The 22,728-nt window shown below is 33.2% G+C and overlaps 3 protein-coding genes across 6 annotated transcripts; 1 reads left to right on the forward strand and 2 right to left on the reverse strand.

Annotated features, from left to right (window-relative positions):
• Positions 1–101: 101 nt before the first annotated feature.
• On the reverse strand, positions 102–1,174 carry LOC110616933 (30S ribosomal protein 3-1, chloroplastic). The gene is made up of 2 exons (XM_021759466.2): positions 694–1,174; positions 102–602 (listed from the first exon to the last, which is right to left on the reverse strand). Exons 1-2 carry the CDS (start codon positions 973–975, stop codon positions 318–320), a joined length of 567 nt encoding a protein of 188 aa, XP_021615158.1. The 5' UTR covers positions 976–1,174; the 3' UTR covers positions 102–317.
• A 3,778-nt stretch (positions 1,175–4,952) lies between these two features.
• On the forward strand, positions 4,953–20,463 carry LOC110618206 (serine/threonine-protein phosphatase 2A 65 kDa regulatory subunit A beta isoform). 4 transcript variants are annotated; one of them, XM_021761312.2, is made up of 13 exons: positions 4,953–5,072; positions 5,545–5,952; positions 7,439–7,685; positions 7,990–8,102; positions 9,678–9,757; positions 9,903–10,044; positions 10,128–10,208; positions 11,715–11,819; positions 12,433–12,615; positions 18,927–19,019; positions 19,467–19,606; positions 19,701–19,767; positions 20,150–20,463. In XM_021761312.2, the coding sequence occupies exons 2-13, from the start codon at positions 5,560–5,562 to the stop codon at positions 20,267–20,269; spliced, it is 1,764 nt and encodes a 587-aa protein (XP_021617004.1). In that variant the 5' UTR covers positions 4,953–5,072; positions 5,545–5,559; the 3' UTR covers positions 20,270–20,463. The 4 variants fall into 4 exon arrangements, with proteins under 4 accessions (XP_021617004.1, XP_043813542.1, XP_021617005.1 ...); XM_043957607.1 differs by having other exon boundaries at positions 20,096–20,170; XM_021761313.2 differs by having other exon boundaries at positions 4,972–5,076.
• Positions 20,464–20,736: 273 nt separating this feature from the next.
• Positions 20,737–21,835, reverse strand: LOC110618249 (cell number regulator 2). The gene is made up of 4 exons (XM_021761384.2): positions 21,442–21,835; positions 21,296–21,367; positions 21,005–21,217; positions 20,737–20,890 (listed from the first exon to the last, which is right to left on the reverse strand). Exons 1-4 carry the CDS (start codon positions 21,587–21,589, stop codon positions 20,811–20,813), a joined length of 513 nt encoding a protein of 170 aa, XP_021617076.1. The 5' UTR covers positions 21,590–21,835; the 3' UTR covers positions 20,737–20,810.
• Between the last annotated feature and the right edge of the window lie 893 nt (positions 21,836–22,728).

Consider the following 22,728-nt stretch of genomic DNA (forward strand, 5'->3'; position numbering starts at 1 on the left):
TTGAAACACAGTTCTATTTGCAAATATCTTACTGGGAAATCAAGATTGTAGAGTTGGACCCCAATAACTTCACACATTGGTTCCAATCTTAAAAACTGAGATAATACCAATGGAGAATTCATGTATCACTGAAATATATGGTTACAGAAACCAGCAAATGCAAATACCCTCAGCCATGAACATAATTGAATTATGATAACAGATTCCTCAAATATTCTAGACATGAAGGTACAAGAAGAATCTTGTAAACAAATCAGCCAACTCAACACCTAAAACACAGCAATTAACTTGGAAAAAAAACCAACATGTATGTTCCATTATGTGGTAAGATTGCCACCACTTTGCTGCCACAAATTGATGATATCAGTGGCCTGATTGAGAAGGATGATCATCTTCTTCTGGGATATCCATGGCTTACTCTCTAGAGTGGTCTTAAGCTCTTCCCATGCATCTTTTCTTGGCCAAAAATAGTATGGACTCAAGGGAACAGTACCATGTCCAGGAATTACCTGATCAAGAGCCAACCCAATGTTTTTCTCCATCCATATGAACTTCAACACCAGCCTTGGCTTCTCCACTTGCTTCACCGTCACTTCAACTTTCTGCAAAAATGGAGAAAAAAAAAAAAACTAAATAAGGCAATTTTTTCAGACACACAAATGACTAATAACTAAGGAAAAGAGAGATTTGGACCTCAATTTCTTGCTTGGGGATTGATTCTTCCACTTCCGTGGCTTCTTCCGCTTCAATTGGCGTTTCAGCTGCAAGAGCTTCTGGGGCTGCAAAACCTATTATTCTTTGGTTTCTGGAAATGGGTCTGATTTTTGGTTCAAGAATGGTTGAAGAGGGTAACATATTGGGTTTGGGATTGACGAAAATGCTGGTTTTAACTGTCTTGCAACTAAGGGTCTGACAAGGAAATGGGGACACAGTGAAAACACTGCTAAGACCAGATTGAATTGCCATAGATAACATCTTCTTCGTGTATTAGAGAGAGAAATTTCCGACGATACAGAGTGAATTAGAATGTCGGAAACAAGACCATTAGACCGTGGTCGTGTCTCTGCCTTCACTGATGAAAAAGAACCCCGATTTGGATAAGGGATTTGGGGTTTTAGTTCAGAAGGCGCAACAAGTTTTGCAGCAAAGAAGAATGGGGCTGGTTGGAGAGCAAGCCCTGCAACGAGGCCAAATTTTCCATGCTAATATGGGCCACAAATGACAAACTCTAGTGGAGGGTCCAAGCCCATATATTTTCTGCCCATTTACAGATTTTTAATTTATCATAATTCTTGGATTGGATCTAATAGAAATAACTATATATCTCTTAAATAAAATTTCGAGTTTAAATCTTATATTAAATTTAAATTAATAAATTTATTTAATTGTCTTAAATTAAAATTAATAAATTATTTAATTAATATTTTAATAATAAATTTATTTTATCTTATAATTATTGGAAGCTATTCCAAGAAGTTTTCTCTCATGAGTTTTCTCCAAATAGAATGATAATAGAAAATGTAGATAATTTAATTGAATTCATATTACTCTTTTATTAGATAACTTGAAATTTCATTTAAAAAAAATAAAATTTGCTTATTTTTTAGTATATTATAAATTTAAATTTTATTTTATTTTATTTTTTTATTCTTATTAATACAAATACTTTAATATAAAAAAAAATCCATCTCCTTTTATTTACTATATTGCAAGTATTTTTACACTAAAATTTGATGAAATTTTATATTTATTTTAAATTTAATATAATTTTAGTAGAGATCATTAAAATATTGTTTATATTTGTAAATTAAATACATATTTTATAATATTTTTTAAATTTTAACATAAATAAAAACAATTAACTTCTTTATCATTAAATTTTTGTGGAATCTCAATTAACTGATTATATATATTGTAAGAATAAATTTTTAATAATTACTAAGAATTTGAATCAATTAATTTAAACTTAATTTAATATTAAGTCTATATTTGTTTAACGAAACATCGCATTTTATGGCGTGAAATACTAAAAATTTAGTAAATAAAAAAATATTTTATTGGCTTTAATTTCTCCATATAAATTTATTAATACAACTTAGTTTTTAAATTAAAATTAAATAACAAAAAACAAGTTATTTTATAAAAATATATTTTCTATCAAAAACATTTTAAATATAAAATATTTTTCAAATAAGTTATTTTCCGCAAACAATAGAGTCAGTCACTTATCTTTAAAAAATATTTTCCAACAAGATTGTAATACTATGTTAAGTTTAAGTATTAAAATTTCAACTTTCTGATGAAATTTCCGTTGCAATTTGAAATTTCATGATCGAAAACTTTAGAGGGGTAAACCTCTCATGTTCAGCCGCCAAATATAAGCTAACAAACCCAACTATAAAAGGGTCTCAACTCGTTTTTGAGAAAAATTCTTATGTCTTTTTTCGGACAGAGGCAAGTCTAAGACACTTTGGTGATTTTTGTTTGAATTTTTTCAAATCCTTTATAAATTCATGAGTTTTATATTTTATTTTAAAGAATCGGGTTTTGATTTTCGAGTTATAGCTTACGGGATTTTTGAAACTCATTCCTTCTTCTCCGAAATCTTTTTTTTGTTGTTGTTGTTGTGTCTTTAAAGAGGTAAGTTGTCTTTTTCAAAACTCTTTAATTTTGTGCAAAATGTGATTTGTGTGTGTGATTTGAATTGCTGAAATGATAATGCATACAAAGTTTATGTCTTTTTCTCATTTTTGTTTTGAATCTTAAATGTTGATATGTTATAAGTGCTTACATGTTGTTTTTGAGGAGTCTCCTATTTACTTAGAAGCTCCTAAGTTGTTTTGGAGTGTTTGTGAGTTGTTGCATGTAAGTTTAGTTTTGTTTCGGTGGCTATGGGTTGAGGCAAAATCGGGTTCTGTATTGCAGAAAAAGTTAAGTTCGACCGTGGAACCTGCTTGTGAAGGCAGCCTTTTGGCCGCCTAACTTGCCTCCGAAGATTTGACTTTCGGATTTATATGGAGACTTTATGCCTCTGAGAGTCTCCTGTATAGCCATTTTCAGCTCATTTTTCTACATGTTCTCTTATATGTTTTTAGGAGTTTTTGTGATAGTTTTGAATATTGTAAAAGTTATGTTTGATCTCTCATTTAAATCCATCTATATAGGATTGTACTTGAGAGACCATAGAGACTTGTAATGAGATAACTGCTTCAAAATTAGGCTTGTGTCAGACAGAGGTGAGTAAAATTAAATTGAACTATTATACGCCCCTGACACTATATAAAAAAAAAATCAGGATTGCCCATTCTACGTTCTTGCACGTTATATTTAAGAGTAAATCCTAAGGAGCATCCATCGTGTATCAAGCACTATTGAAATTATGGAGAATTACTGGTGACAGGTCAATTTTAATGTGAATTGTGTATATTGTGATACATTCATACAATTATATATTTTATTAAATTACTTTTATTTATATTTATGCTCATTAAACTCTTGTAGTTTATCTCTTTTCTCAAATCCCAAGTTTGCAAGACCAATATTAGTTTAGGAGGTCAGTAGAGTCGTTTGGTATAGTTTTAATACAATAGTATATTGGTTGACATATAATTCTTATTATGGATTAGAATTGTGTTTTGCTCGATTATTTTGTTATTATAATCCTTTGTGTATGATTTTTTATATAAAAATTTTAAAGTTTAAGTTATATTTGAACCAAATTTGATGTATCTAATAATAACTATACTGGAGCATTTAATGAGAGTGCTAATTTAGATTTTATATTTTTAAGTTATGATGCATATACATATCAAATTTTGGTTAATGAAATAAAAATATTTTATATACTTGTATGATCATATATGAAATTATATAAGATATAACAGAATGTATAATAGTTCCGACGATCTTAAATCAATCTTTAACTCTAATGTCGGTAATGGTCAGATTTTCAAATTATTATAAATATAATTTATTTTCTATTACTTACTTTTAATTTAAAAAATAAAATTTATTAATAAATTTATATATAAAAATTTTAATAAAAACATTAAGGCGTGAAAAAGGAATTCTTTTTTTTTTTTAAATGGTTTCAATTAACTAAATTTTTTAAAATGTTTTAAATATTAAAAATTATGAAATATAATTTTTTAAATAATATATTTTTTAAATCAAATAGTACGTTCAGTGTAATTATTTAATAAATAAATAGTAATTCAATATATTAAAATAAAAATCAAAGAATCAAATATATTTTTCTTAAAAATTAAAGATTTAATATATATATATATATATATATAGTCTTATTAATATTTATATACAATAAATTGGTTGTTTACAATTATTTTGTCTGTTGAATTTTTTTATCATTACATAATTAAAATTTTATTAGTTATAAATATTGTTCTATTTTTAAATATTTTATTTTCAAAATAAATTATTTATATTACTCAAATGAACCTGTAAAACAAATATAATATATCATAATGTATTCAAATTAGAACTTGCAATATTAAATTGATATATTTAATAATGGTTTGATAAATTTTGAACCTATATTCTTTTTTAGGATTTGGTCCGATCTCACCTCAAATATACTCCAAATATAAAAATTCTGGTGGTTATCATATATATATATATACATATATAAATTAAATTTTTTTTTTAAGTATGATAATGTATGGAGAACATTATCTCCTATTAATATTATAAATATCTTTTGATGGAAAATGTAAATATATAAATTAAATTGCAAATAATACATGTGTAATGTATTTAGCTAATAATTATTCATTATATTATGTCCTCTGTCTTTCTCTTATTTATTTATTTATTTTTTTAAATTACAGTTATCCAAATTCTCAATTCAGCCGAAGACCAAACCAACCGGGCATTGGTTTGGACAAAAGAAAACCGGGCGTTGGTTCTTAAATAAATAATTAAATATAAGTGTGATTTCAAGCCTTCAGAAGTAAAAAATTACTACAAACCATAATTTAACCGAAAATTCATAAGCTCTCTCTCTCTGTCTCTCTCTGAGCTTCGTCAGAAGCAGCCGGCGGGAACGCATTGAGGTCGGTGAGAGCACAATCAATTCATTTCGTCCTCATTTTCATTCGTTTCCTCAGAATATAGACACAGCGTTAAGTTGTAGGAATTCAAAACCGGTGTTTTTTCTCTTCCTCTTTTGGCTTTTTCGCCGAGCCTCCGGATTTGGTTTATAGACTTTGCTATAGATCTCGGGGTTTCTTATTTTTAGTTGCTCAGGAATTTTGTGACTATAAACGAATTATGGGTCCTTGGGATACGATGAATTACAGTATTTATTATGGTGGTTGTTCGATCCAATTTGTAAGCAACATTTACATTTATGTGCTTTCTAATTCAAAAAGGTTAATTGTTAATCGGTTACAAGATCACTTTGATTGTGCTATGGTAATGGAATACAATTTACTTTCACATTGTGGGTGATCTTTTTGAGCATTTATGTGGAAGATTTTCTACCGCGTTTTTTGAATTCCAATTTGTTGTGGTGTCATTTTACAGGAACTTTAAGATACAATGTCTATGGTCGATGAGCCACTATATCCCATAGCTGTTCTCATAGATGAGCTAAAAAATGATGATATCCAGCTTCGTCTGAACTCAATCCGTAAGCTATCTACGATTGCTGGTGCTCTTGGGCAGGAGCGGACCCGTAAGGAATTAATTCCATTTTTGAGTGAAAACAATGATGATGATGATGAGGTTCTTCTTACAATGGCAGAGGAGTTGGGAGTGTTCATCCCCTATGTTGGGGGAGTAGAGCATGCCCACGTTTTGCTTCCTCCTTTGGAAACCCTTTGCACTGTGGAGGAAACATGTGTGAGAGATAAGGCTGTGGAGTCTTTGCGTAGGATTGGATCCCAGATGAGGGAGACTGACTTGGTTGACTGGTACATTCCTCTTGTTAAGGTGAGAAAATGATGTCCTTATAGTGGTTAATAAATAGTGCTGTTTATCATAGTTGTCAAATCAAGAATCAAAATCATCATTTTTGTAAATCAATAATTGAATTGAGTCATAGGATTCAATATAAATTCTCAAACTTAATTAAAAATGATACATGTTCTAAAAAATAAGTAAAAGAGACATAATAACGTTATTTTAATAAATGTAAAATTATCATTTAGCTAATTAGACGTATGCTTTATAGTAGAAGAATATTCTTGTTATATTATATAGTTTTATGTTATAAATTATGAACTCTTGAATCGTAGACAATTGTTATCATTGTACACCCGCCGAAACTCATATTTAAATTTGATCAAATAACTAAATAATGAAAAAGATAGCAGGCTACATTACACAGTCAGAATATATTAATGTAAAATGTCATAATTTGACAACTATAATTAGAGAAGTAAAATGACCAAAGAGAAGCGAAAAGAATGAAGAGGGAGAGGAAAAAATGGTTGGTGGGGAAAAAAAAAAGTTACCAAGTGAAGGTTTTATTTGTACTTTTCACAGTAAAAATGAAGGAAAAAAAGAAAAAATAAATTCTAAAATTTGAAGCTACAAGGTCTAACAACCCTTTAGAGAAAGAATCGACAGAATTGGGTGAAGAATGGTTGGTTGATATTGATTCACCTGATTCACTATCAAATCTTTTGATTTAGTCACGATTCAGGTATATTTGTGATTTACCTCATATATTAGAATCACTAGGATGGAGAAATGAGTCAAGAATCGTCTGATTTGACAATCCAAGTACAAGTGTAACTCACCTATAGATTGAAATCACTGGGTGGAGAATCAAATTAAATTGTAAGATTCAAATTGAGAATTGGAAAATTCTAATAACAATGCTGTTTATTTCTCTGTTGAATAGAGTTTTTACTGGTAAGGCTAGCAGCTGAATTGAATGATTGTCCATCATTTAGGTCCTTGTAGAATTGCAATTTTTTCTTAGATATCTTGAACAGTCTGTTACGTCTCTCGATTGTTAGATTTTGTGATGAATGGGTTTGCCCTTTGTTATTTATCACATATTGCATGTTGTCTGCATGTCATTTTCTCATTTATGTCGGAGTATATTGAAATGATCCTATGACTCTTTTGTTGCACCCAACAAAACTGTTACTTCTCTAGATTGTTAGATTTTGTGATCAACAGGTTTGCCGTGTTATTTATCACATATTGAATGTTGTCTGCATGTCATTTTCTCATTTATGTTGGAGTATATTGAAACGATCCTATGACTCTTTTGTTGCGCCAATTTGTTGGGCCTTTGCATCAAATTTGTAGTTACTTTGCAAGTGCACCATTTTGGCCTACTGCAGCATTTTATGCTTGTCTTTGTCCAATAATTAGATATATATGCTTTATCGGTCTAACTTGCTTTCTGCCACCATCATTACCAGTTCTTTGATTGCTACATGTTTGAACTTCTTATTATTAGAGGCTGGCTGCTGGAGAATGGTTCACAGCTCGGGTTTCTGCATGTGGACTATTTCATATTGCCTATTCAAGTGCCCCTGATATATTAAAGACAGAATTGCTTTCATTATATAGCCAGCTCTGTCAAGATGACATGCCCATGGTTAGAAGGTCTGCTGCCTCAAATCTGGGGAAATTTGCTGCAACTATTGAACCCGCTCATCTGAAGACTGATATCTTGTCAATATTTGAGGATCTTACCCAGGATGGTAATGGACTTTAAATGAGTGCTATGTCACTTCCATTTCTTTACCTAGGGAATAATGTCGTACAAGCACTATTACATGGATGACCTGATAATGGAAATAGGGTAACTGTCAACTGAATTACTTGGAAGTTGTATATAGCCCTGCTTTCATATTGGATTGAATTTGTGTGACAAATAAAAATAATGTCATAATTTTTAATTTATTTATCAAGTAATACTTGGGTAGATAGGGGCCGGCTTTACGTGTTTAACTCTGTGACCTGTTATGAGCTAGTAATGAAGTTTTCTCTTTTGCTTGACCTCAGATCAGGATTCTGTTCGTTTATTGGCTGTTGAGGGTTGTGCTGCTCTTGGAAAATTGTTGGAGCCCCAGGATTGTGTTGCCTATATTCTTCCTGTTATTGTCAACTTCTCTCAGGTATCGACATAGATTTTAGATCCCAAGAAAATGGGGGAGGGGTAGGTATGGAAAATTAGCATGATTTATAATAGGCAATTTCGCAAGTGCACAAAATCATTCAAGTAATAAAGTAATGAGTAGAGTCCTCGATACCATGAGGATTGGTTATTAAGTACCAAAAACATTTGTAATTCTATTGTTATTTAGAATATCAGATTAAACGATAAATTAATTAACTAATGAAAATAAAAATAAAAATAGATTTACAAATTGATCTCAAGCAAATAATCACAACCAGAGCCAATAATAATAAGAACTAGGATAATTTTGACTTCATCTATGCCAATCCAACTTAATGTATTTAACTGATAATCCATTTTTAATTATCTAATGCAACGAAGAAGAACCCTAAATTATTTGATACTCCCTCTTGACTCATACAAACATATTATTTAAAATTCACTTCCTATTTCTGATAGTTTTAGCAAATAATAATTAATTCTTTAGGTCCATTGGTTATTCTATGAAAATTTCTATAGATCAAACCTTCATTCCTAGTACAGTTATTCTTTCTATGTAGTTTATGGCCCTATTCAGATCACTAGCCTTCTACATCAATTAAATTTTTAGCCATATTTAAAGGCATTAAGAACAGCAATAAACTATTGCATTGACAACCAATCAACTCAAATAAATTAAATAAATTTAAATCTCAAAATTACATCAAAATCCCCTAGTTATAAATTCTGTTCAACATAATAGAAATAAAAATACAACTTAATTGATTTAAAATATATAGAATCCATCCTAACAAAGAAAACTAAATACTAAAATCAAAATAAAGAGGATAAAGAAGAAAAACTATTTAGCAACTTGAAGCCTTCAAAAGCTCTGCCCTTGAATCTCCACCATGTGGCTGAGGTTGATCAAAGTAGGCTGAAAGGATCCCTTCTTCTTATGAAACTTTCATTTTTATAATGATGTCCTCGTATGGTCATCCTCTCTACCATCCAACTCCAATTCTCAAAATAATAAAATAAAGCACGGGTATAGATGGGCCATTGAATTAAAACACGTTCCAGGTATTCAAAACAAGGAGTCAATCCGTGTTTTACACTTCCAGAAGTTGATTCTCTTTTTATTTTCTACTTGGCTCCATGCCTTACGCACAAAGACATGCTGAAGCTTATTCCATGGTGATACACGTGTACTTAAAGACAAAAGAGTGGCCTACAATTACTGATGTAAGAAAAATAAGGTGAAGAAAAAACATGGCACAAAAGTGAAACAAAAACAAAATAATTTAAGAAAAACTTATTAAAATTACTAAAAGCTTATTAAGCTTAATAAAATAATTAATAATATGAAAAAATAATTGAGTTTCTAAATTATCCATAATATCAATAAAATATTTTGTATAAACTTATTAATATTTGATGTGATTTTCGCCCTATCAGTTTATAATTTCTTGGCATTCTTTGTTCCTTGGTAGCAGTGAACTGCTTTTCCATTGGTATTTATCAAAATGGTTTAGACAAATAATTTCGGCTTGCTTATTTATTAGTTATATTTATCCGGATTGCTGATGCACAGGACAAGTCTTGGCGTGTACGCTACATGGTCGCAAATCAATTATATGAAATTTGTGAAGCTGTGGGGCCTGAACCTACTAGGTATCTGTGTATGTGTATATGATGTGAACTACTGCTTTAATATGAATTTGTTCTCCATGCTTGTCTTAAAATCCACTTCTATTTGTGAATGGAACTGTTGATTCAGGTGATTCATATTTCTGATTTAAGGTGATTCTTTTTTAAGGACGGACTTGCTTCCTGCATATGTACGCTTACTTCGTGATAATGAGGCTGAAGTACGCATAGCAGCTGCTGGCAAAGTAACCAAGCTTGGCTCCATTTTGAATCCAGAACTGGTTATTCAACATATTCTCCCATGTGTAAAGGTGCATTTGTTTACATAGTGTTAACCTTTTTTTTAAACATCATGTCAGCTGTTAAAATCTAAATTCTTAATTTTCTGCTGCAGGAACTTTCATCAGATTCTTCCCAGCATGTTCGGTCTGCTTTGGCTTCAGTTATAATGGGACTGGCCCCTGTCCTGGGGAAGGTAAGAATGCCATATAACTTCCTATGCAGGATCTTGTCATTGTCATATCAAAGAAAAAAGTTCCAATGTTGTTCTTTCCATATATGTGAGTTGGATGCATCATTCATGATTTTTTTATTATTATTTTTATTTTATCAATTCTAATGGGATCCTTTGAGAAATTATTAACAAGGGAAAAATGAACCAATTTAGCCTTGTTTAGTTGTAGAAAACATTTTCATTTTTTCTAGTTTCTTTCACCATTTCCTAGTTTTCCACTTTTTCATTTTTCCAGATTAGGATTTGAAAAATTAATGAACATTTTAGTAAACCAGTTTTTCATTTTCTATTTACCACATTTATAAAGGGTAAATAGAAAAAGAAAAATTGGTTTACTAAAATGTTCATTAATTTTTCATCATTTTTTTTTTTTGAAATGGGCATTAATTTTTTATCATTAAAAAGCTTTTGAATTACAAAGAATATTTTTTTATCTGTGATCATGTAAATAGTTTCATAATATTTTTTGACATGCTTTTGAACATAACAAATAACAATTATCATGATTATTATTATGAAATTATTTAATTTCAACTTTTCAAAACTAATGTAAAACTTATGAATCATAAGTTATGAACTAAAAACAAATGTAAATAATATATGATTAATTTAGCTCTGTCTTTTTATTTAAAAATTTACTTGGTCTAATAAATTCGCCAATTTCATAGATGTAATTGTAAAAAGAAATAAAAGGAATGTAGAAGTAAAAAACAATATGAACAATGTAAATTGCATTGGTAGGGTTTGAATTTTAACCCATCAAATAATGATATTGATGCTGAAATTTTCCACTTTATTTCTATTCCTTTGTGTATTAATGGCATTTGGAAAACCAGCAAGAAAAATTTTCCAATCATTAGTATAAATTTAGAAAATTTGGAAAACTCTTCCGGTTCTCCGTTTCTTTTTTAAACTGAACATCAATTCACAGTTTTCTTCAGAGTAATTTTCTGGAAAACATGCACAGTTTTCCATTACTAAACACCACCTTGGCTTTATGAAAATATCTTGAACTGGCGGGTGGAACTGTTACATTTATTGCCACTCCATATATTTTGAAATAGGATATAGGCTTGAATTGTTACATGTATTGCCGCTCCACGCATTCAGAAATAGGATATAGGCTTGCACTGTATAACCGTGTATGAAGAATTGTACACCTATCCACTTTGGTGCTATTGTTTACCAGGTTTGTGATTGCTACTTGTGCATGTGAGCAATTCATTCATCTGTTTGGGCACCCTGTAGATTGGCACTTGAGTTGAGAGGCTTAAATTTGGATCCTTGACTTTGTTAACTCTTTCTTCATGGTGTTTGGCAAACACATCTGATCTATTTTAGTTCTTATTTTTCATTAGTATCTTGCTATATATGTATTCCGTGCAGTTGTTCTTCCAATTTCAATTACCACATTTGCTTGCAACTGTTTACAATGGACTACTGAAATTCAGTTGGTTCTTAATGCAGGATGCTACTATTGAGCAGCTTCTTCCAATTTTCCTGTCCCTTTTGAAGGATGAATTTCCTGATGTGCGCCTCAACATAATCAGCAAGCTTGATCAAGTGAATCTGGTTTGTAACAACTTAAACAGCTCTGGGGTTTCTGCTCAATCTTAAGTACTATATGGGCCTCCTTATCCATCTCCATAGTGAAGAATTCAAACTTTGCTAAGGGAAACTATTAAGTTTGACATGTTCTGTCCTGAAATGGTGGAGGAAGTTGAGACATATATTCCGTATAAAAAAGAATTCCTATGTTTTTCTCACGGCCTACATTTCTAACTTGAATTTATTCTGGCTGAAGTTTCATGCACTCCAATTATTTTTCCTATTTAGGGCTTGTTTCTGAAGATATTTGACCTCATCTTTGAAGATTTGTGTGAGAGAAATTTCTTTGACACAAATTTACTTAAAGAGCTTATGCCTGGGGTTGCGGCTTCAAGATTCCATGGGTTTTTTCATTTAATGGTTAATGTGCTGTTTGTGCATTGTATATATGAAAAAGAAAAAGAGAAAAAGCTCCTTTTTTATAAATTAATTCAAGTAACTCTTTTTCAGAATTTCATGGTGTTTTTTTTTTTTTTATAAATGTGCTGTTTGCGTGTTGTATATGAAAAAAAAAAAAAAAAGAAACAAAGAACTCCTTTTGTTAATCAAGTAATGCTGGAATAAGCCTTCCTTGCAGGTTATTGGAATTGATCTGCTGTCCCAATCATTATTGCCAGCCATTGTTGAGCTTGCAGAGGATAGACATTGGAGGGTTCGGCTTGCAATCATAGAGTATATACCTTTATTGGCTAGTCAGTTGGGTGTTGGTTTCTTTGATGAGAAACTTGGGGCTCTTTGCATGCAGTGGTTACAGGATAAGGTCTGTGTTTTCTTATCACGTGCAACAGAAATTATATGTATAAAAAAAATTCTTCTATTAGTTCGACATTGGTGTCAAACTGGACTTTGCTGAATGATCAATTTTTTTCTTTTACTCTTCTTTTAAAGAGATTCTAAAACTAGAAATGTGTACTTGAATGCTAAAGCTTTTAGTGTCCTGAAGAAGCAGGAAGAATGGTGCACGGCCTGTGGGGACCGTGTATTAGATATAGCTGAAAGTTTGGTATAACAGAATGTCATGTAACCAGGTTCACTGTCACAGAAAATAATATAATTAGAGAGGAAATATAGAAAGAAAAGAAATATTTCGCATTGGTTTCAGTTCTGGAATGACAATCTGAGACCTATTCCAGCTCTTTCTGTATCCTATTTCCTGCCGATCACAGGCTGGAAATCTAGTAACTGACTAACTAATTTTCTCCCTTATGCTAGCTGACTTGTCTCTGTACTTCTCATTATTATCTTTGTTCCTGTAATTCCTATGCAACAATACCTCTTCCGTGAGAACATCTTGTCCCCAAGAATGTCAAATAGCTGGGTGTTGAGCCTGAATGAAGGTTCTTTCATTCTAAGTTCATCATAAGCTGGTAAGTTGGTGTGCCGAATGAGATCTTGGAGAACTTGCTGATGGCGATTACTGTAGCAATCCTTGACCAAATTTGCAGCATCTTTTTGCAGCAACTTATCCTTCTTGAGTTGCATATGGCAACATGATGGCAACTCAAACATACCACCAGACTTCCAATAAGTTTTTCTACATTTTCCTTCTTCAGATCTGCCTTTCTTTATCTGCCTTCTCCATCTTTCAAACACATCTTTAAGAATTGCAGTTGCAGCTCCTTTCAAGATTGATTTCTTCTTCGGCCTTCTTGAATACCTCCCACTTATCCTCCATGTTAGGAAATCACAAAAATAGATGACACGGAGCAACTAGCCTTGGATTTTACGGCAGACTTGGACCGGGGTTAACTTTTGTATTTTAATTATTATTTTTGGATATTTTAGGTATTTTCATAATTTTGCACATTAGGGTTTTGTTTCTATTATAAATAGCCTCTCTTGGCTATTAGGATTTTAGACTCCTATTAGGATTAGGATTATTTTTGCATATTAGGATTTTATTTCTATTGTAAATAGCCTCCCTTGGCTATTAGGATTTTAGACTCCTATTAGGATTAGAATTATTTTTGCATATTAGGATTTTATTTCTATTATAAATAGCCTCCCTTGACTATTAGGAACTCACTTTTCAATTTTCGAGGAATTTCAATAAGACTTTTAGTCTTTCAGCCTATCTTTTCTCTTATTTCGTCTTAACCAAACGATATTGGTTAAAACTCCTGACGGAGTCTAAATAGTCCTGTATCAGATTGGTATCAGAGCGAAGTTCGACCATGGCAGATAACCAAGAGGCGCGACTTGCTGCGATTGAGGCATCTTTGGAAGAATTGAGGGAGATGATCGGACAATTGACCTTGCAGCAGGGAATCCACCAACCCGCCGCCACCGCACACCCCCAACCAGTCGCCAATCCTGTGGCCGCTAATCTTGTGGTCGACAATAAGGGAAAGGCAGTCACCTATGTGGTGAAGAAAGTCTTATGTTCAACAAAACAGGAGGATGAAACGCAAAGGAGGAAGATTTTTCAAGCAAAGTGTCGAATAGGAGAGGCAATTTGCAGGCTAATTATAGATAGCTGCAGTTGTGAGAATCTGATAGCTAAGCAATTGGTGGAGAAATTGCAGTTGCCTACACAGCTGCATCCTTCGCCATACAAAGTCGGATGGATTAAGGAAGGTCCGACAATTGAGGTCAACAGAATCTGCAGCGTACCTATCTCGATCGGTAAATCTTATACTGAACTTGTTAATTGTGATGTTGTGGATATGGATTGTTGTGGAATTTTGCTAGGTCGCCCTTGGCAGTTCGATGTTGATGCTTTGCATAAGGGGAAGGAGAATTTATACATGTTCACGTGGAATCAAAAAAAGATTACTATCTTGTCTTCCGGTGCTGCGAAACATTCTAAAATGGAAGGGAAGAATGTTGTTGCTATTTCTACGGGAGTGCAGAAGCTATCAGGCACAGTTGAAAGATCTCGAGACACAATGGCTTTATTGGTGAGAGAAAAAAGTACAATGGAGGATGCACCACCTTTACCACCACCAGGTGGAATTTGCAAACAACAGTATTGCAGCAAGCAACTTGGTAAAGTAGCACGTGGATGTTTTCAAACAGGTACAACAATGCCTTACAGAAGTCAATGACAAAGATAAAGCTACAGCCGATAAACATAGGCGTTTCAAGTCCTTCAATGTCGGTGACCAAGTTATGGTGTATTTACGCAAGGAGCATGGTGGAGGACAGAAAAAACTTGACGCCAAGAAGATTGGTCCATTCCGGATCATTCAGAAGATCAATGACAATGCCTATGTTCTTGACCTCCCACATGAGATGAAAATTTCCAAGACGTTTAATGTGGCAGATCTATTTCAGTACTACCCTGCTGATGACAACTCGAGGTCGAGTTCTTTACAAGTGGAAGGGAATGACACGGAGCAACTAGCCTTGGATTTTACGGCAGACTTGGACCGGGGCTAACTTTTGTATTTTAATTATTATTTTTGGATATTTTAGGTATTTTCATAATTTTGCACATTAGGGTTTTGTTTCTATTATAAATAGCCTCTCTTGGCTATTAGGATTTTAGACTCCTAATAGGATTAGGATTATTTTTGCATATTAGGATTTTATTTCTATTGTAAATAGCCTCCCTTGGCTATTAGGATTTTAGACTCCTATTAGGATTAGGATTATTTTTGCATATTAGGATTTTATTTCTATTATAAATAGCCTCCCTTGACTATTAGGAACTCACTTTTCAATCTTCGAGGAATTTCAATAAGACTTTTAGTCTTTCAGCCTATCTTTTCTCTTATTTCGTCTTAACCAAACGATATTGGTTAAAACTCCTGACGGAGTCTAAATAGTCCTGTATCAATAGAACTCATAATCATGGTTCTCAAAATACTACCACTTCCTTGCAATGCTCCCCATTTCTCCAATTCCCTTTTCCTTCTCTTAATGAAAAAAGTTCCTGAGTATCTCAATTACGAAAGATAATCGTACGAATCCAGAATTTTAGTGGCACCTATCTTCTTCATGGGCACTGTGATTTGAGGTTTTTCCATTGCTCCAAGAAATCTCAAGTTTAAGTACTTTGTGTTGTGCAGCTTGAAACGACTCCTTCAGTCTTTATATTTTCTGGAAGAATAGGTTCTGATTCTCGAAAAGAAGAATAGAAAGACAGGGAATGAGAAATAGAGGAGGAAACAAGAACTTCAAGAACGAGGTTAGGGTTCTTAAACCCTCATGGAGCAGAAATTGGGGTAAAAGAACAAATTGAGAGGGAATATGACATGGAGCAACTAGCCTTGGATTTTACGGCAGACTTGGACCGGGGCTAACTTTTGTATTTTAATTTTTTTTTTTTTGGATATTTTGGGTATTTTCATAATTTTGCATATTAGGGTTTTGTTTCTATTATAAATAGCCTCTCTTTGCTATTAGAAAGATACTTTTCAATCTTTGATGAATTTCAATAAGACTTTGTCTTTCATCCTATCTTTTCTCTTATTTCGTCTTAGCCAAACGATATTGGTTGAAATTCCTGACGGAGTCTAAATATTCCTTTATCAGATTGGTATCAGAGCAAAGTTCGACCATGGCAGATAACCAAGAGGCGCGACTTGCTGCGATTGAGGCATCTTTGGCAGAATTGAGGGAGATGATCGGACAATTGACCCTACAGCAGGGAATCCACCAACCCGTCGCCGCCGCACACCCCCAGCCAATCGCCGATCCTGTGACCGCCAATCCTGAGGTCACCTATGTGGTGAAGAAAATCTTATGTTCAACAAAACAGGAGGATGAGACGCAAAGGAAGAAGATTTTCCAGGCAAAGTGTCGAGTAGGAGAGGCAATTTGCAGGCTAATCATAGATAGTTGCAGTTGTGAGAATCTGATAGCTAAGCAATTGGTGGAGAAATTGCAGTTGCCTACACAGCCGCACCCTTCGCCATACAAAGTCAGATGGATTAAGGAAGGTTCGGCAATTGAGGTCAACAAAATCTGCAGCGTGCCTATCTTGATCGGTAAATCTTATGCTGAACTTGTTAATTGTGATGTTGTGGATATGGATTGCTGTGAAATTTTGCTAGGTCGCCCTTGGCAGTTCGATGTTGATGCGTTGCACAAAAGAAAAAAGAATTCATACATATTCACGTGGAATCAAAAGAAGATTATTATCTTGCCTTCCGGTTCTGTTAAACATTCTAAAGTGGAAGGGAAGAATGTTGTTGCTGTTTCCATGGGAGTACAGAGGTTATCAGGCACAGTTGAGAAATCTGAAGGCACACTGGCCTTATTGGTGAGAGCAAAAGGTACAATGGAGGATGCACCATCTTTAACACCACCCGTCAAAGAGCTGTTGAAGAAGCTTCCTAAGATAGTGGAGGAATCATCCTAGCTTCCACCTCTGTGGGATATTCAATATCAGATTGATCTCATTCCTAGATCAAAACTATTGAATCTGCCTCATTACAAGATGAGTCCAAAGGAGAGTGAAATCCTCCAAGACCAGGTGGAATTTGCTAACAACAGCGTTGTCCATAGCTCCGCAAAGATGTCACCGTTTGCTGTTGTGTACAGGAAAGTCCCAGTGCATACAGTTGATTTTGTTGCCCTTTCCACAGGTTCTCACAACAGTATTGTAGCAAGCAACTTGGCCAAGCAACTTGGCAAAGCAGCACGTGGATGTTTTCAAACAGGTACAACAATGCCTTACAGAAGCCAATGACAAATATAAAGCTACAGCTGATAAACATAGGCGTTTCAAGTCCTTCAATGTCGGTGACCAAGTTATGGTGTATTTACGCAAGGAGCGTGGTGGAGGACAGAAAAAGCTTAACGCCAAGAAGATTGGTCCATTCCGGATCATTCAGAAGGTCAATGACAATGCCTATGTTCTTGACCTCCCACATGAGATGAAAATTTCCAAGACGTTTAATGTGGCAGATCTATTTCAGTACTACCCTGCTGATGCCAACTCGAGGTCGAGTTCTTTACAAGTGGAAGGGAATGACATGGAGCAACTAGCCTTGGATTTTACGGCAGACTTGGATCGGGGCTAACTTTTGTATTTTAATTATTTTTTTTTTGGATATTTTGGGTATTTTCATAATTTTGCATATTAGGGTTTTGTTTCTATTATAAATAGCCTCTCTTGGCTATTAGAAAGATACTTTTCAATCTTTGAGGAATTTCAATAAGACTTTTAGTCTTTCATCCTATCTTTTCTTTTATTTCGTCTTAGCCAAACGATATTGGTTGAAACTCCTGACGGAGTTTAAATAGTCCTTTATCAGAATAGCAGGGACAAAAGGGAAGATATTTTCCACAGGTGAAAGAAAGATGGAGAAGAAAAGAAAGACTTTTATATCAGTATTTTCTACAATTCCAATTTGTCTGAAGAAAACCTTCAGTTTATGGTTCTTTGAAATGGAGAGAAATTAAGGAAAGAGCTCTGATACTTGGACGCTTCATTTTTCCATACCATATCCACGTCGACATGACACTTCATGGTATATGACATGGAATATGCATCTGACACGTTTTCATGCACTCGAATATTCAAGTGACCTGTTCATGCATAGTTAATAGAATATTTTTTTTCTCTCAAGATAAAGATCATTTATTTAGATTAAGAATAGTTATTTTATTATATTTTGGATGATGTATTTGGTTATAATTAATTATCTATTTAGACTACAATTATTACTATTCTAATTTATTTATATAATATAATGTATCCAAACACGTGTCTAAACTTAAATCCATATCCCTGTATTTTTTATTTAGAAATTTGATAAATCAAACAAGGATATGCTCCTTTCTACACCTGTATCCGAGTACAAGTAACATAGGGAAAGAAGACGAAGATATTGCAGATAATATAGAAGGAAGAAAGAATTAGAGAGAAAGGGAGAGAAATGAGGATTTCAAGAAAGAAAGAAAGGAACTGGAATTTAGGGCCTGAGAATCGTTGGCTTTGATATCATCGTCATGTAACGAGGTTTTCTCATCACAAATAATAGAGATTAGGAAGGAAATAGAGAAGGATAGGGTCTAAGTAATGCTCTAGTTACATCTGTGATCAAACTTTCACTATCAACTTCATTAAGGGCCACTTGTTTTATGCATATTGATACTATCTTGCCTCATGTTTACCAGGTTTACTCAATTCGTGAAGCTGCTGCTATTAATTTAAAGCGGGTCGCAGAAGAATTTGGTCCAGAGTGGGCAATGCAGCACATAATTCCACAGGTTTGGTGTATTATTCTTCTGGGCTGGAGATTCTACATGCTGTGTAATTGTCATTTAATTGCTTTCCCCCCACCCCCCACCTATCTAGAAGCTAAAACTTCACCTAACTATCTAAGGCTTCGGGTGTTTACACATGAATATTCAGAGAAGTTAGGCCTGTGGCAAGGTTTTTTTTTTTTTTTTTTTTTTTTTTTTTTTTGAGGGGGTGGTGGTAATGGGGAGGATAAGGTGGTTTTGATTGGAATAGTTATTTTGCTATGACCTGTCCCATTTCTGTCTGGTCATTTTGTCATCACTTGATATGTTTGTAATGCTAAAAAAGGTGTCAACAAACCCCTCTATATGCTTCAGGTTTATCTGTATTCATCATTTGAGTAATATTTTCCTTTTCCTGTTGCTTTGATATTTGTAGCTACCCATTTTGTTCTAAAATAATAACTCATGCAGGTGTTGGAGATGATTAACAATCCTCACTATTTGTACCGTATGACTATTTTACGTGCTATCTCACTCCTTGCTCCTGTTATGGGATCAGAAATTACATGTTCTAAACTGCTGCCTCCGGTCATTAATGCATCAAAAGACAGGTATATCGATTTATGGAACTTGGTAACCTGGTCTAAAAGTATTTTATTGCACTTTGGTGTTCTTTTTCTATTTGAACTTGGTTTTTTTCTGCAGGGTGCCCAACATTAAGTTCAATACGGCAAAGGTGCTGCAGTCCCTCGTCCCTGTAGTTGATCAGTCTGTAAGTCTCTGTGTGTGTATGCGTTCTTTTTTGTTTAAGAAAATTATTACTTAATCCCTATAATATGAAAAAACTTACTAGTTGATCTTTTAATCTTAAAAAATATATTAAAACATTTTTAATGTTTTTAAACTAAATGGTAAAATATTAACTAATAAATTTTTTAAAACGTTAGAAACGTTTTAATACATTTTTTAAAATCAATGAAATAATCAGTGAGTTTCTCCATATCAGGGATTAAGTAGTTTTTTTTTTTTTTCTTCTAATTTTTCATCACACAAGAAAAACTCCATGTTATTTTAATCAGCTAGAATTCATTCAATGAAAGATGACTGGTTTCTTTTACCCGTCCTTTTCATTGGCCACAAATTTGATCTCATAGGTAGTTGAGAATTCCATCCGGCCCAGTTTGGTTGAGCTGAGCGAGGATCCAGATGTTGACGTCCGGTTTTTTGCCAACCAAGCACTTCAGGCAATCGATAATATCATGATGTCTAGCTAGACAAGATTCCTTTTACACACCCGGCTGAACTTGCCACACAAATGTTTTTGTTGCCCTTTAACGCTTTCAATTTTATGTGCTTTAGCCAATAGAGTGCTCAATAAACCTGACCATGTAATTTTTTTTTCTCCCCATATTTATTTATTCAATTCCCATTATAAAAATAAAAAAAAGCCTTCATTTTTTTGTTTCAAGATTCTTTTATGTATTTTATTGATATTTGGGTTTGTCATTTGTAATCTATATCCTAATATACTGGTGATAAAATAGATGGTATCTAATTTAATTTAGGATTTTAATTGGCATGGTTTTTTGGAAAACGAATGACTAATAAGTGGATAAATTAGATTAAATCGGATCAATGGAGTCACGGCTATATATAACAAAACTTTCACTGGTTTGTCCAAGAAAATTTCTCACATGAGGCACTAAATTCCTTAAAATAATTTACGTGAAATAGGCAGCAATAAAACAAAATTTTCTTGATTATATTCAAACGATAATAACTAAGCAATAAAGATAAAAATATAAAAGCAGAGTTCTATCTAGTCATTCCATCAACTACAGGAGCCATTGAATTTGCTGCCATTCGTTTCTGCCTTTCCATGTTCCCATGCCACCCTATTCCATTACATTTAACATTAAAATAAAACTATATCAAAAATCCAAACAAAACCCACCAAAAAAATCCAACAAATTAAAAAAAAAAGAAAGTAATTAATAGAGAGGCCATACCTATTGTCATGTCGAAGCCAAGGTTCTTGAGCTCTCTATACTCTTGACACAAGGCACATTCCTCGCAGCAACAATGGACACAACAATCGGTGCAAGGACTTTCCTCCAAGAAATATTGGCCCCTCAACTTCGATCGGTAGAAGCACGAGTACAAGCACGAGCAACCCGTCAAACACAGCATCAACATGTACAGTGCTCCACTCACTCCACAGGCTGCATTTATTATCTATAATTAATTTCTCTCCCTTTTTTTTTAACATAAATTAAGGACCACATCATTTTCTGATTTACCAGTAGATCCTCTGTCAACCATCTCCGCAATTCGTCCGAAGGTAATGCAGGGACACCAGCACGTCAAGCAACCTGATCAAGAATTTGATCAAATTATTTTCTAATCAGACACCAAATGTTAGTCACTGCAGGAGAAATGAACTCACAACTGCTAACATCCTGGCAGCAGTCGCAGAGACCAGTGGACCACGGGCCTGGAGATTGGAAATTGTCGGCGGCAGTTGTGGGACGGGGGATATTGGCTGCCGCTTTCATGGAATCTGTTGCCGCTGCAGATGATGTTGAAGGATACATTGCTGAAGGAGAGTAAGAGAGGCTGTAGCCATTGTTGAATAAAATGGTTGCTCAAGGACATGTCTCTTCAAAATCAACCGTTAGCAACGGTTGGAGGCATTACGCGGATTTAAAAAGAAAAAAATTATAGAAATTGTGTAGATGTTTGCTTTACTATTATATTCAAAGATTCCATTAATAGAAAATTACCAGCATGTAGTTTTTATGTTAGACTTGCCATATTTGATGATTGACTGACAATATACATCCCAGAATTTTTATGATTATTTTGTTTAAAATATAGCAAAATTATTTTGTTTATATAAATAATTCAATTTAAAAAAATATATATTTTTTATATCATGGGAATATATATTTGAAATTAGATTCTATATCAAAATTTTGGTGGAAAAATAATATTTCAAAAAATATAAATATAATATTTTTTAAATTAAAAAAATTAAATTAGATCAACAAAAAAGCAAATAAATTTAGGGTAATTTACGATTTAGTCCCTGGGTATTACCATTATTAACAAGTCAGTCCCTGTATTTTTAGAAACCTATTAAAACGTCCTTATGTTTTATTTCCGTCAACGAAACAGTCCTTCCGTCCTATTTTCCGTTAAAATTAGATAAAGGAGGAGAGAGAAAATTTTTACAATCCAATTTTACCCTCAAATAAAACCATTTATTTAGTCCTTGTATATTACCATTATTAACAAGTTAGTCCTTATATTTTTAAAAATCTATTAAAATATTTTTATCTTTTTTCATATCTATTAAAACGTCCTTATCGTTTTTTTATGTCAACTAAATAGTCCCTATCTTTTCTCAGATCTATTAAAACGTCCTTATCGTTTCTTTTTGTCAACGAAATAGTCCCTGTCTTTTCTTTCGTCCTCCTCCTCCTCCTCCGAAAAAGAAGAAGAAGAAGAAGAAAAAGAAGAAGAAGAAGAAGAAGAAGAAGAAGAAGGAGAAGAAGAAGAAGAAGGAGGAGGAGGAGAAGAAGAAGAAGAAGAAGAAGAAGAAGAAGAAGAGAAAGAAGAAAAAGAAGAAGAAGGAGAAGAAGAAGAAGAAGAAGAAGAAGAAGAAGAAGAAGAAGAAGAAGAGAAAGAAGAAAAAGAAGAAGAAGAAGAATGAGAAGAAGAAGAAGAAGAG

This window comes from Manihot esculenta, chromosome 6 (genome assembly GCF_001659605.2).
Source record: "Manihot esculenta cultivar AM560-2 chromosome 6, M.esculenta_v8, whole genome shotgun sequence".
Lineage (NCBI taxonomy): Eukaryota > Viridiplantae > Streptophyta > Magnoliopsida > Malpighiales > Euphorbiaceae > Manihot > Manihot esculenta.